The sequence below is a fragment of the Clarias gariepinus genome, chromosome 12 (genome assembly GCF_024256425.1).
Source record: "Clarias gariepinus isolate MV-2021 ecotype Netherlands chromosome 12, CGAR_prim_01v2, whole genome shotgun sequence".
NCBI classification, from domain to species: domain Eukaryota; kingdom Metazoa; phylum Chordata; class Actinopteri; order Siluriformes; family Clariidae; genus Clarias; species Clarias gariepinus.
The window spans coordinates 12,705,923-12,721,272 of NC_071111.1; the positions used below are offsets into that span (position 1 = coordinate 12,705,923).

General features: G+C 41.0%; 1 protein-coding gene across 9 annotated transcripts in view; it reads right to left on the reverse strand.

Annotated features, from left to right (window-relative positions):
* grip1 (glutamate receptor interacting protein 1) overlaps nucleotides 1–15,350 on the reverse strand; it is a 308,087-nt gene that overhangs the window by 5,105 nt on the left and 287,632 nt on the right. For 4 of the 9 annotated variants that reach the window (XM_053508660.1, XM_053508659.1, XM_053508656.1 and 1 more), the window contains exons 20-25: nucleotides 8,081–8,246; nucleotides 6,197–6,235; nucleotides 5,772–5,883; nucleotides 5,520–5,564; nucleotides 3,864–4,097; nucleotides 3,628–3,774 (exon numbers count right to left, since the gene is read on the reverse strand). In XM_053508660.1, the coding sequence (XP_053364635.1) occupies nucleotides 3,628–3,774; nucleotides 3,864–4,097; nucleotides 5,520–5,564; nucleotides 5,772–5,883; nucleotides 6,197–6,235; nucleotides 8,081–8,246 (743 nt within the window). The remainder of the gene's footprint in view (nucleotides 1–3,627; nucleotides 3,775–3,863; nucleotides 4,098–5,519; nucleotides 5,565–5,771; nucleotides 5,884–6,196; nucleotides 6,236–8,080; nucleotides 8,247–15,350) is intronic. The other 5 variants (XM_053508664.1, XM_053508657.1, XM_053508663.1 and 2 more) reach the window with 3 other exon arrangements.

A 15,350-nucleotide genomic window follows, 5' to 3' on the forward strand; every position in this document is an offset into this window, starting at 1 on the left:
GGTTCTTGGAGTTTGCAAATTTCTATCGCCGCTTCATCTGGGGCTACAGCTCCATCGCTGCCCCATTTACAGCCCTGACCTCCCCCAAGACCAGGTTAAGTTGTAACCAGGAATCTAAAAAAGCCTTCGCTGAACCAGATGCTCTCTCCAGGCAGTTTTCACCCACTCTCGATATTCCCACCAATGACACCATCATTGCCTTGAATATTGAAACTAAGGTCCAGCAAGCCCTCTCTCATGAACCTGGACCCAGTAATGTTCCTCCTAACCGCCTCTTTGTTCCCCACACTATGCTTTCAGGTCCTGGAATGGGCACACAATTCCAAATTGTACTGTAACCCTGGCAGGTTCCTGGCCAACTTTGAAGCTTCGTAGCTGCATATGACATTTGTCTAAGATATAAGCATGCCAATACAGCCCAGGCAGGTCTCCTCAGACCCTTACCCCTCCCACACCGCCCTCGCTCCAACATTGCACTGGACAGACCTGGGACCGCAGTTCACCACCAATTTTTGGAAGGCCTTCTGCAAATGAATTGAGGCCACTCCTAGCCTGTCCTCAGGGTTCCACCCCCAGTCAAACAGTCAGACCGAGAGAAATAACCATTCCCTTGTGATCGCCCTGAGGTGCATGACTTCCTGGGGTGCTACCTCATGGAGCGAGTTCCTACCATGGGTAGAGTATGCCCACAACTCCCAGGTATCATCATCTACTGGTTTGTCCTCCTTCCAGTGCTGCCTGGGGTATCAACCGCCCTTGTTCCCATTTCAGGAGGAGGAGGTGCAAGAGAAGGACATGGCTGCAAGCAAGAAGAACGCTGTTACAGGTCCGCAGGTACAATAGTACAAGGCCACCTGCCGCAAACTCTCTTCCCGCTACCTTGGCCCCTTCACCATCACTAAGATAGTCAATCCCTACGCTGTTAAGCTTATGCTTCCCTCAACTATGCAGATCAATCCCACATTCCATGTGTCCCAGTTACGCCGTCTCGCCTCATGCCCATTAACCTTCAAGCTAACTGCTGGCTAAAATTTTCCCACCACAGAACTTACTTAACACATGATGAGAGGCCAGATAACAGTGTGTGATAAAAAATTTCAGGCATTATTAGAATTTTTTTTTTACATATTTAAAAAATATTTTTATCAGGCTCCAGCGTTCGAGAACAGTGTACCTGACAGATATGATGGTACTGTATATACACCGGTCTCGTCAGATTTAACGTTAAACTATTGTTAGTATATTCAAATGGTTGTTTAAGAAGAATATTAGCGTAGTTTACATTCTATTATTAAACCTACCTTGCCAACATATTGATGGAAAGTTTGAATCATTTTAGTGACTCAGTTCTTTGAATCTCGTTCATCAAAATAAACTAATCTTTTTTTTTTGTTGAGTCATTTAGTTCATTTCGATTTTTTGTTCAGAAATAAAATAAAATGTTTTCAATACACAAATTTTGGCTATAGTTCCAGTAATGAAAATATTACAATGCAGCTAAGGACATGATGATAAAAAGAATGAACAGCTCACCATCATATCTTCTGGTCCGAGTCATTCGTTCTTTTGAATCTATTGCACTGCATAGCGTCTATGGGAGTCACGTGACAAAAGAACGAACGATTCGGACCGAAAGACATAAATGTAACTACTGTACTTATTTCTGTTTCCTGTACATAACCTAGGGAGGTTTTCCAATTTCCGATTTGTGCACGCGCGCCCAGTAGAAAATGAATGAATCACTCTCTGAGACTACTCGTTCTTCTGAGTCACGTTAAAGACTCGTTCAAAAAGAACAAATTATTCGTGAACGACCCATCACCATCATCCACCAGTCACTCTGCTATCTGTGCTGCCTGACAGGTAACTAAGCTCGCTATGTGTACACTCACAGCGAAGGTATTTAGCCGGTAATAATAAAACAGGTGCAAAAAACTACCTCAGTTAATTGCTTCAGGGAAGCAGCAATTTATCATTAAAAATATAGCAAATGCTAACTGAATGACACGAGAAGCTTAATAACGCTAATGAAAACATAACGGCAGATCCATTTAAGCCTGCATGTACTTTAAATTAGCAAACATAACACATGCATTATGTATATTGGACGTTTATTGTGCTAAACTTACCAAACATTTACTTCATCATTTTGCTACCCGAGATAAAATAAGGTCCCGTCTCTGACCAGGATTAGCTTCGTCTCCCTGCTGAGTGGCTGATAACCACAAATCTCTTTTCTATTTTTTTTTCTCGCCACAAAAAAACTGATAAAACTGTCTTCCTGGTTTGACCTGGTATTTTGTTGTGCATTCCCAAGCATAAAAACCGTCTGGCGCTGTATAACCGCAGACAGATCAGCAGCTGGGTCTGACATCACACGCAGACGTTCTATAGATTAATATAACTAGGCCATGAGAGAGGCAGAACACTGACCATGCTGTTCAACCCAGAGGGTAGAGCTCAGCTCAGCTTAGCAAATGTCACTATTTTCACAGCTACTCACCATTTCTCAAGCACTTGTGCTGAATTTGGGCTGAAGGTTATCTAAGCCACACCAAGACAGAACATGTGCAGAGATATGGAGCCAAAATTAGTGCAGATTGTCCAACATAGCCCATTCCTTATAATACACACATATACTGTATATAATTCACAAACTAACTTCAAATTAAATTAAACAAAAACTATTACTGAGCAGCACGTATCTCTGTTATGCCGTCCGTCTTAATAATTCACTCCTTACACATGGGATGCCAATTTGTGAATAGTTTTAATAGGATTATAAAGTAATTATGAGGTTTTACCGCCTCAAATCAACTTGACAAGTAGCAAAGCGATTCGAGGATGTGCAGGCATGCGTGGCTTTTAATGTGTGCGACTCTTGAGACTAATTTACACTTGTGGTGCTTTGGTGCATGGTTTGGTGAAACAGGCGCAACTTAATTCCATCAAATGCCATCCAAGTTCTGGTTAAAAGATCATTCTTAGTAAACAAAGAAAGGTTTTACAGATCTGGACGCTTCCCTGAGTGTTAATGTGCCAGCGTTACGTGATGGACAGTCTCAGCCTCAGGCGCCTCTGCCCATGGGACGAGGCGCATCTGATAGATATATTTTGTAAACTTTCCTGGCCAGAGCCTTCAGAATCTTTAAGGTTGCAATTTGACTGACAAACTATGCACACTGTGATGCGTTGATTTCCGGAGGGAGAGGCGAACCTATATAGTCACTGCTGAAAAGCAACCACGGCACTGCTTGCAGAAGTTTTTATAGAGTTCTGTTTGAACAGTTTCGTCGGAGGACAGAAGAATCTCGTGTTTTCTGCTGACAGGCTCAGAAAAAAAATCAGTAATTGGTCCTGTCTAATGTCAATCAAATGTCTCCTGACAATTTGAAAGATGGTGGTTATTGCTGTATGGTTATTGACAAAAGAGGACCAGACTCTCAAGTGAATGCTAGAGGCCTGGCTTGTGAAATGATGCGATGAAATACATCCAGTCTTACATTGGGATTTTGTCTTGCTGAGTCCTGCTGAAGAAATGCTTTTTAGTGTCTATTCCTTGCATTTTTGCACTGGCCTACAGTAACAACCCGTGGATCCACAGCGCACTGTGTAGTGATAGCCTACCTGTAACAGCCTGTCGTACGGTTTGAGCCCCGCCACCTCGGCAGGCCCACCCGGGCGAATGTTATTGACGTAGACCCCCTTCTCCAGGAGTCCGTCAGACACACTGAAGCCAAAGTCCTCCAGCTCTGAAGCTTTGCTCAGACTCACCTGCAGCAGACGCAAGGAATAAACTTGCAATATAGTAGAAGGCTTATTTATTTCTCTGTGGTGTTTATTGTGTTAACAGATGTGACTACCTTGTGGAGCTCCACAGGGTTTGGGGACACAATGTCCTTGATCTCTTGCTGCATCTTCCTCATGGCGAAGGCTTTGCGTCCACTGTCAGTGGGAAGTGTGTTGCTACGGTTGCCCTGGTTATACTGTGACCTGTTGCTACCACGTTCCTGGAAGCTGGCCTGTCTGCCCAGTTGGCACCGTGCGGGTGCCGGGTCATGGTTCAGACTCAGTGTACTGCCAGACATTATGGTGGCCTATAATGCAGCGGTTGGGAAATACAAAGAGAGAGAGAGAGAGAGAGAGAGAGAGAGAGAGAAGCTCAATGAGATTCAATCCTCAAAGTATTGGCGTAATTGTTATTACACAGACACTCAGTAGTGGGCTGCTGTTTATTCCAGCTTTTTTTTTTTTTTTTTTTTGACAAAAGAGATGGTTAGTCACACGACAACAGTCTCAAAAACATTTAGAAACCATCTGCTTGCTTCAGTTTAATCATTCATCATTATATCAATGCACAAACACTCTTGCTATCATGCACCGTAGCTGACTGAAGACAAACACGAAGTACAGTCTCGAAGAGTTCCACCATGGGAAAGCCATGGCAATAACTGATCACACACACGGTTTACAACTCAGATGGATTCCGGGCATCACAATGTTTGGTGGTGGCATTTGACCAAGCCTGGTTGAAGGATGTATGGTTAAACAAGACCGAAAGTCAAAAAAAAAAAAGAAGAAAAAAAAAAGCCTTGCAGGGGCTCTCCCATCATGCTTTGCACGAGCCCACATGCCCATTTCTCCAGACCTGCATCATTGGACAGTTCTGAGTGAGTCACCCAAACTGTACTGAAAGGGGAGTCCTGGTGTTAATGATGAATGTCAGCGCAAGACTGAACTCTCCATCTCACCAAGGTGATGCATTTTTTTAGTTTTTTTTTTTTTTTTTTAGCAAAACACTCAACAAACAAGTAATCATGCATTTTTACACAAAAACAGAATTTGTTCACTCTAGATGACATGATGTTCTTGTCTATGTAATTTTTTTTGTTGCCTTTTTTGCTCTTGGTTTCGGAACAGGATGACACACGGCAGCAACACTAACCAAAGGCATACACTTAATCAAGTTAGATTTATGCCCAAGGGTACATTCGGTTTGTTCTAAATTATTATTTTTTTTCAGAGAACTGCAGCATGTAGATTATAATACAGTAAAAAAAATCATCAGCCTTGACTTTTCTTCTACAAGCTTCGAAACACCTGAAAAATTTGATCTCAAGTGAAAAGCATCTCTAATTCGGTAAGAATTAATTAATTACAGAGAATGTTTTTAATTAATGTAACGTGAGACTAAAGTGAACGATCCGTTTGATATCACTAAGTGGCTGACTGAATAAAAAAAAAAGTGCCATCTTCCAATAGATGGAAGAGTCTCTATTCGCATGAAATCTATTCATCTTTCCTTAGGTGTTGATATCTCTTGAATGCACCCCCAGGATTTGTAATGGTTTGTAATGGTTGTGTGTTATGGACCCTCCCCTCCCCTCCCCTCCCTCCGAACCCTCCCACACTGCCCCAGCCTTAAGCAAGCGTGAGACTCTGAGCCACACAGCACAGGGAGAGCTCCAGGATGCCAGTGCTACAAGCAGAGAGGAAGCCCAAAAAAGGAAAGGGGGTACCAAGACGGCCAGGTTTCTCTTAGTCAGAAGCCTGTTTGGCTTGTCCTGGAAAGAGAAGGAGCAGTTACACAAAACCGAAGGCATGACAGCGTGCGACTGTAAATGGGGGTTGGGGAGGGGGATGTACTGTATGGCGGAAGGGTGGGATGCTGTAAGGAGTGCATGGGAATGTTAAAAAAAATACTAGGAATGGTCACAGTTAGGGGATGAAATGCTTTTTGCTTGTATGTATAAGGGCCGTTATCGCGTTACCTCGAGTTCTCGGAGGATCCCAGACTGGCCGCACGTCTCCAGGTCCTCTAGCGCCTGAGACCAAAAGTTCTCCTCCTGATCCGGCTCCGTGCCGTCGTGTCCCACGGTGAACCTGGTAATGAAAAGCAAAGGAGGTTTCAACACTCCAACACCAACGCTGATACTCCAGCAGCAAATGAGCAGGCAGGCACCACGGGTATGAGCACAGAAGACGACCAATGGGGCTGTGCAGGCACTGGTGGTGAAGTTGTGGCTCGGAAGAGAGGAAAAGAAATGGGACACACTGTCCGGTGTGGCTGGACACAGAGATGGTGACGCAATGCCAGGCTGTGATACCCACGGAGGGCCATGTGGCTTGGGGGGGCATGGGGTGAGCAGCCACGCTGGATTTGAAAAAAAATGGGGCACATGGCACTGAGCCTCACCTGCTGTCTGAGATAAGGCCAGTGGGCAGCGTAGCGGCTCTGCAGACAGGTAACGGAGAGACGCTTCAATCAACATGGTCATATTAAACACTAACAAAAAAGCAGTCTCCTGCCCAAAGCAGCAGCCATTGTAGATTAAAGGCTTTGTGTCCACACAGGAGCTTTAATTATTGAGTTAAAATAGCCTTCATTAACATTCATTGGTAGAGATTTCTTTTCAAACGAAGCCTACAGAAGAGATGTTAGAGCTGATACTGAAAATAGTTGCATTTACCACAATTAATCAGCAGAGCTTTCTAAGAGCCTTTCATGGGTTTTGACATTGAATTGTAAAATATACACCATGGAAAATTATTTCATTCAAAATACTCATGTCTAATACCAAATACGTGAATCATTGCATCACATGTTTATGGGACTACACTTAACCCTACAGTACATACTTTATGATGTTTCACTTCTTCCTGCCATTATGAAAGTAGTAAAAACACCACTGAGACATTTAACCGCAATAACACATACATATACAAAGACGTATATTTAAAGCAAGTGAAAACGACACATTATGAGGTCTGTCCCGTTTTTTTGTGAAACTTATCATTTCCAGTAGAAATAAGCGAACAAATTATCTGTCATATGTTTCATTAAAAGCATAATCTACGTTCTATAATAGTTCTGAAAAATATCAGATCATTTCTAAGGGCGTTTTCACATCAGGTACGACTGATTTGTACCGTGCCTGGGATCAACTGCTTTGCAATTTTACAATCCCTGACATAGCAGAAGGCAGTATGCACCTTGGTTTTTGAGCTGCCTTTTAAAACAAGAATAAAAAAAAAAACAAGGAATCTTTGAGCCATACCTAATATTATTGATATTTCAGAAAAGAAATGTCAAGAGCAATGCTATTGCATACTTTCCTACTTTATCACCTATGGCTGTGCTACACGCACATTGAGATTCTGGACGAGCCCGAAGGCACTGATGTTGTCCTGTTTAAACAAATTTTGTTTTACGGTATAATTGGCTTCCATATCTGATTAGATCCGTGCCTGAGTCTGGATCGATTGTGTTCTCACTGATCAAAACAAACCAGACTTTGAGGTCAAGTGTACTCGATACCGATCCCGGGCCTCTAATTCGAAAACGCCCTAAGAAATGTCCCCAATGAACAATATACCAAAACCATATGTGACCAAAACATTTAATGATATCACATTTGCAAGGCATTCTGAACCACACTTTTCAACTGTGCACACTGAAACCTGTGTTTATGATGGTCAGTTATACTGAACCAGCTCTCATGACTACTGACCATCTGTTTCACATGTGCTAGTTAATTTTTTTAAAGTAATTTTTTCATGTAGGTGGCACTTCTTGGACATGAGTGCCAGGGTCTACATTTATTGGTCCTTTAATCAGGAATATCTACCATATAGGTGCACATGGTAGGTGCACAATTACTGACTGTAGCCCAGCAGTTGCTAAACCCCCGTTTTCACCCTCCCTCCATCAAGGACCACCACTGAGCAGGTAATATGTATGTGGTGCAACATTCTCGGTCCAGCAGTGACAGTAACATGATGATGGCATGGTTGCTGGTATGAATGTATCTGACGCAACAGCAAAGCAGTGCTGTTTTATTACTATTATTAAATATCTGGTCAGTGGTAGTCCTTTAGTAGCCCCTCTCCACTGAAGGGTGGGATACAGTTAGTCATTGTATACCTACCAACTGCCCCACTATGGTTGGTGCACCTGATTAAATTACCGAAAAAAGCATCCGTTCAAGGCAAACAAAGCGTGATTATTTCCAGTCCTATGCTTAGCATAATGCGTAGTATGTGTTTTTGTACGTGCTGTAGGTGTGCTAATGCTAAGTACCCGCTAGCAGTGGGTTTGTCCCATTCATCATCACTGAGGCCCAAGTCCTGCAGGATGGTGCTCTTCTGATGAGTGCTGCCCGGAGAGACGCTGCCACGACTCAGTTTGGCATTCCTCCACTCATGGCTGTGGAAACTGTAGCCTGATGCTTGGAAACCTGTTGGGGCTGTAAAAAACATGCGCACACACACACAAGCACATGAACAAGTATGTTAATTTGTAGACTGGATCAGTCATGACATGTGGAACTGTATATTAAGTTGACATAATATAGAAATAGAATAGAAAAAAAAATGCATCAGTATTCATGAGATTATCGTCACAGGCTCCAGCTCCACACTGCGTCTCATGGCTCCAACAATGCCATGTGTTTCAGCTTTTGATCCTGTTCATATCACCTTTTTTTCCATTTACTTCATTCCTTCAATTCTTGTATTTCCGGGTTTGGACTCGTGACCGTTCTCCTTGGTGCCATTCCCATGCACATCAATCCTTATACTAAATGACTGTGCTCAGTGATTGGGTTGCATAGCTCTTTACTTCTCATTTCCTTCATCCAGCTCTCACATTTCTCTGACGATATCAGACTGGCATCCTAGCATCTCTTCCTTGACGAAAGATCCATAAATCAACCCTGACAAAACCGAACTCGGATACTGCTGGACCCGTCAATCACCATCAACACCCTCATAGTTTTTCAGGGACACATGACTGAGAGTATATCTGAAAGGAATTTTAGATGATACACTTTAGCACTCTAATCACATCACACCAACCGCATCTTCTTTAAAGAATAGCGTTTTTGACTGCAGATCCTGCTCAAGTGTTTGTGCAAACCCTAGCGATTTCTACCATGGGAGCTCAGGCAAAACTGGGCCTTGTGATGAAATTTCTCATGAATGAAGGTGAAAAAACGATTACCATTTACAGAAGACTTCAAGTACAGTATGATGAGACTCTAAGCCACAGTAAAACATTTGAATGGTGCAAACGTCTTAAACAAGGCCATATGTCCGTGAATGACGGAGCCCAATGCGGTTGTTCCCATAAGCATCCCAATCCTGAAACTAGAATGATCACTTGTCACCAACTTGCAGTAGAGGCGCATCTGTCTGTTAAACTGTACACACAATTGCTCACGAACACCACTTGCACATTACAGGAACTCAACACCACCAATGGTATTCCATTACAGGTGGACAAGTGAAGGGAAGTGTACAGAGGAACCGTCACTTATATAATAATAATTTAAACTGCAAATTATTTGTATTCTTTATGAGTATTAATAATAAAATAGGTATACGCTTCTAGTAGCATATGACCTGTAACAATCGGTAAAAGCTCAAAAAGCAAAAAATCTATAGTGTCCGTAACCATGTCAAATTCATGTTGCAATACCTTAAAAATATCGCATTTTAGAATAACATTCTTTTTCAGGTCTATGTCTTTTCATGTGAAATCTAAATTGGCCAAGTGTCACCTTAATGACAGTTATGATCATGGAAAGATTTGAATAAATAAAAAAAAAAAGTTACGGACACTACATGTAAGGGTATGAAATTGTTTTTAGCAATTGTGTTACTTTTTATTTGATCAAAATATAAATGTGTATGCATATTTAAAAAAAAAAGCATGTTATATATCATTAAGTATTACAAAAAAAATTGTGTTATATGATACTGTCTGAAAATTCACTTTTTCACCTTTTTACCACCGATACCTTTTATTCCATTTCTGTTTCTATTCACTTGCTCACAAATGATGGTACAATTCACATCACCTTGTGTTCATTTCTCTCAAACTTGCCACTAATGATGCTAATAAATCTAATAATAATAATAATAATAAAATGCACCACCACATGGTTACAGCCAACAGAAATAATCTTTAAAAAAATGTACTCATTCATATTCAGTTTGAACTAATTGGATAAAACCAGCGTCTAATATCTGTATAAACATCTTTATCTGAGAGTTACACAGGGCAGATAGGGCTAGAAGTGCTGCAGGAATGGGAATGTACTCTGATTAACCTTCTTAACTAAAGAAACATCTTTTTTTTTTTTTTAAGGAGTCAGAGAGTGAGAGTAGGAGAGGTCAGGCTTGTGGAGGTGTATGTCAGCGGGACAAGATGAAATTTATGATCTTTCTTAGTGAGAATTGATTGAAAGTGACACTCGATCATTAAGCGGAAGGTTAAACCCTCTGTGAGAGGTCGTGCGAGCGTGACGATGGCTTTCGGCCCCAGTGGACAACAATGAGCGAGCAATTGTGCAGCACTACACTGATAGTATTTAACAATGTCTCAGAACAAATTAGACTGGGTTGGCAATTATTTTCCCTCTATGTAGTTTTAAGTAATACCAACCTGATGGCAATCCAACCTGATGATTGCTGCATGGAAGGTCGCTGATGAGTCTAAACATGAAGCCTAAAACAGTCTTATCATTCTGATTCATACACATTCACATTTCATACAAACTTAAATAATTCTTTTGATTGTGTAAAGCGGCTTTGCGACAATGTCAATTGTTAATTTTTTTTTTATTGAGTTGGATTAAAACTAATTAGTGATAAGAGCATTATGCATTATTAAATAATACCTTTAACTACAGTTTCATCTGTGGGGTAAATAATTCCGTCCATCATCAGTTAATACAATATGAGCATGTTTTCCATTTTATTGCCGTTCTATTCAAGAGAAATAATTACACTTGATCAGGAGGCTACTGCATCCTAGTTTTACTTGTATTTCACAACATTCTACAACAAATACTTGTACTTTAAACTTTCCACCATTTTGCATTACATTACATAACCAAAGAGGTGTGTGTAGTGTAGCGAATAACAGGGCTCCCATAGAGAGAACAGTCAATGGATCACATTCCTGAACACCCTCTTCCAGCATGCATGGCACCATCCTGATAACCTTATCTGGTTTGCTACCTTAAGGGGGACGTCTGTAAAACTAAGAAACTCCACAAGGCCAGATACTTTGAAGTAGACCCCGAAACCGAGGGTGTAAATCGGCGATCCGGTAAACAAAGAAGACAGTTTTACAGCTCCACCCCAAGCTGGGGAGGAAGAGGCCTCATCACACCTGGACAGTCTCTTGACCTCTGGAAGACATGCCTTTCCATGAACAAAGGCATACGGCATGGACACTATTTTAAACATCTTTAAAGTGTGCCAGTAGGGCAAAACGTATTTACATATATTTACTCAGTTCCTTTTATTCCTGTGTATATGTTTGATTAATCTGCATAACGTTCAAGGTGTAATCAGCATTTACAAACCTTTTTATTAGATAAAGGAAGGAATGAGTGGGTAAGATATGTAATGTTTGGTGTCAATCTCAAGCTGGCTTTATTTCAAGAATGTTGGTGGACATGGGTAATTGGTAGCATGAACAGAGCTCATGCAAAATTACTTTTTATAAAGTATTAAAAACTCCAACCGGATGGGTCACACGTGACAGCCGAAACACCCGGCTAATTTATGCATGGAAGGAGGAACCACGTGAGGTGTGGCTAAGCCCTGCAATCACATCCGATTGGATGAATCACCTGTGGGACGGACTGACCCCCAAGGGACAAAAACCCTCAGGAAGTCCACAGAGAAGAAGAAGAGAAGATATCATCACAACTGCGACCTACAACATCTTCCAAGCAGCTCGGGCTTCGCCCTTGCGGGCGCTGCGCCGCCGCTGCTGGCGTCATCCGCTCTTCAAGAACTCTCAACGAGACTTCGTGCCAGAACTCCAAAGTCCCACAACGAAGGAAACCTCAGGAGAAGTTCCAGAGCGCAGCCATCGGTAACCAGGCAACCAACGCCTCACCGAAGGGCTTTCCTGACTGACGTCATCTCTACAACAGCGCACCAACCAACCAGCAACGCCGTGATTCCCTTCGCTGGAGGCGAACCAACGGATGAGAACGAAACATAACGCAAGTAAACAAACAATGCTGCATACCTTGCTGAAGTTGGTGCTCGTTTCATAACTAAACCGTAAGATTGAACCCAAGACTCTGCTCTTGTGACTTTCGTTGATCTAGTAACCAGTACTAGAATAACTTCATTCATTTTCGCTTGCCAAATTGTTTGTGTGTATGTGTGTGTGTGTGCACGTGCGTTCAAGTAGTGTAGTTTCATGTATCGTAGATTAGTCAAATAAATTCTCGTTTCTTTATAAAGTACTGTTGTCTTGGTCATGTATTTTAAAGTCTAAACATTTGCCCAGATCGTGTTACCTTGCTCATAAATTGCTAAATACTAGATTTTGTGTTATAGCTGTTGGCCATGTGATAACCAGAACTAGTAAGATACACTAAATTGTGCTAAACGCTGGACGGGTAGTCAATATAGTGTACGTTATAAATTTTGATTCAATTAATCAAATTAAACCGAATCGTTAAAGATTCGATACAACTCTGACCCAGAGCTAAAAATTACTTGTTAATGATGACGGATGCGTTGGCATTGTGTTCACATATAAAATGTCTATATTTATTGGTGGACAATGCAACCGTCATTCGTTGTCTTGATTATGTAAACCCTACGTATTAATGATGAAGAATGCCGGAAACTATTCATGGTCATTATTATGTTAAAACTCTACCTATACACAGTATTATGGTGGAGAATGCCGGCAGCTTTTCATTGTCATTATAACGTTAAAACGCTACATATATTATGGTGGAGAATAAAAGCGGGCATTGTTTGGCTTAAAAATTCATAAAACCAAGACTGTTCACTGTATCTCTTCTATTGTCCAGAAATAGATTAGAGGCGGAGAAACAGATTGTTGCGATACTGTATACGTCCTTGTCTCGCGGCACACCACTGAGTGAATGAATGAAATGCAACACGAACTTACTTTCGTGATTGGATGGTTCAAAACCATATTTAGTATTGTACTTTAACAGCCACTATTTGTCCGACATTTAGTCATGGTTAATGGTTAAAGTAAACTTGTAAAGACGAAGAAATCTCTTTACATTTTAATACTATAAAGATCGCCTGTTGGAACGAAGAAATCTTCCTTCACCGCGATAAAGATTGATTGGAGCGATGTTCCTCCTATCATCTTTTAAAAGGCCTTCATAGCGAGCGCGAGATGCTTGTTCCATTTTCAAGCTTAGCTATATGTTAAATTAAACTGCAGCTTATAATATTAAACTTGTACTGTAAAGACGAAGAAATCTCTTTACATTTTAATATTATCAAAATCGCCTGTTGGAACGAAGAAATCTTCCTTCACCGCGATAAAGATTGATTTGAGCGATGCTCCTCTTATCATCTTTTAAAGGCCTTATATTATCATAAAAACAGCGAAGAAACCCTGTTTTTATTTGTAAGTGTGTAGGCAGCGAAGAAACCCTGCCACGCATCTTTGTGCAGCTAATTTGCGCAAACCCTAAAGTCAAATTAGTGTGTAACAAACAGCGAAGAAACCCTGTTTGTAATTCTTAGTGTGTATGCGGCGAAGAAACCCTGCCACACACACCTTTGTGCAGCTAATTTGTCTCAATGGTGAATCTGCCTGTGCGATGTTCCACTTGCAAATTCACTCAAGTAAAATGTGCGGTTAAAAGCCACGTTTGTTTTTGTGTTTAATGTCGGTATGTTTGTCTGACAAAGGGCTGAGATACGCCGAGATTTCAGCAACATTGTTGTCTTAAATGTAGTAACAACTAAGTTGTGTGCCCCACTCTAACGAGTGGAGTCGAGGTCGTGCAGCTATAAAGAGCTAACTAGGGTTGTTCAGGTTGTTCATTGTTAAATGCGCTGCCATTGTCACTGATCACCCATAACTGTTGAACTAGCATGCTCGTTTAAGTGTACGTAACCATAGCGACGTAACCATAGCGACGACTGTGACCCGGAAACTCTAAACGATCTCTTCCGGGATAACCTTTAAGTGCGCAAGCGCAGTCTGCTCGCGCTATTTAATACCAGTGTAAACAAAGTCTAGCATGAGCTACGTCAGTTAGCAAACCTAGTGCGTTTACATTGTAGCCTGTGTGCATGTAGCATCTGTGCTAGTAGCATTTGAGGCTAGCGGTTAGCACATAGCATCTTCCAGTTGTGAATGCACTGTTCGAAAGATGTTAGTGACCTAACCTCGTTACACCCAACTTTAATTCACACCAGTGGGTCTTTTTCCTTTTTCTCTTCTGACCCCTCCTTGAGGTCTTACCTATACTCAAAGGATTAAGCAAAATTACTTTCATTGATTTTGATGACATCCTGGAATGTTGATCATGGTCTAATTGTTTTAATCTAAAGCTTTAATTCAATTTCATAAATTATTACAGATTCGGTGTTCATTGTACACTGTAACTGTAACTACTTATATGATTTTGATGATAAACATCTTTTAAAAATTGATCATCGACTATCATTATTATTTTGAAATTCTTTTAAATTAAGTAATTTTAATTAGAAAGTCGGGTCTCTAATTTAATGATAGACGATCAATGGCGTTAATAACAAATAGCTCCTACCAATTCTAGTGCTAATTAATGCTCAATAATTAGCTATAATTCATAATTTGAAATTCAAATTTGAAAGTTTTCACATTATCCACCAGGGCTTTTGTCACCCAGTTTTAACTAACTTGGTCAACCCTGTTAAGTGTCCTCACATTAGTAGGAAACCCCACACTTTCTTTTTCTCTTTTCCTCAGTTTTTCTCCTGGTTTGACTACTGCTGCTATTCTAGGATCGTACCTGTGAAAGTCACAAAAGCAGAGAACGGTAGAAACGTTACATATTGTTGAAGCGTGAATTCTTAAGTTCAAAGGCGCCCGACTCTCACCGTACCTACCCTTTTCGTGCTGGGATCCTACCTAGCCAAGGTTAAAGCAGGTCAACTAGGAAACCGTCCATAAAATTTTGAAGACGCGTTTAAAAGTGTTTCAATCTGTGTATGGTTGTCAACCCTAATGCTGAGTTAACCAATACTGTCATTGTTATTGTTTCTTTCGCCTAGAGGAAATCTTAAATAACAATCACATACTGAGAAATCCCCATCTTGAAACCCCTTTACTTAGAAGCACCCTTCCAAATCAAACTTAATAAAAACAAAAGGGGGGAGGGAAAAACAAAATTTGGTATTGAACTTATTCTGCCACAGAAATGCGGTTTCTGTTTGTTTTTCCTCAGCTTAACATTAGCTCTAACCTTTCCTTACACAAAAAAGGAATCTCCTCTTATAGGAAAGTAGAAAATTACCATGACTTTTCTATCCCTTGCTCTGTGCTGTTGTTC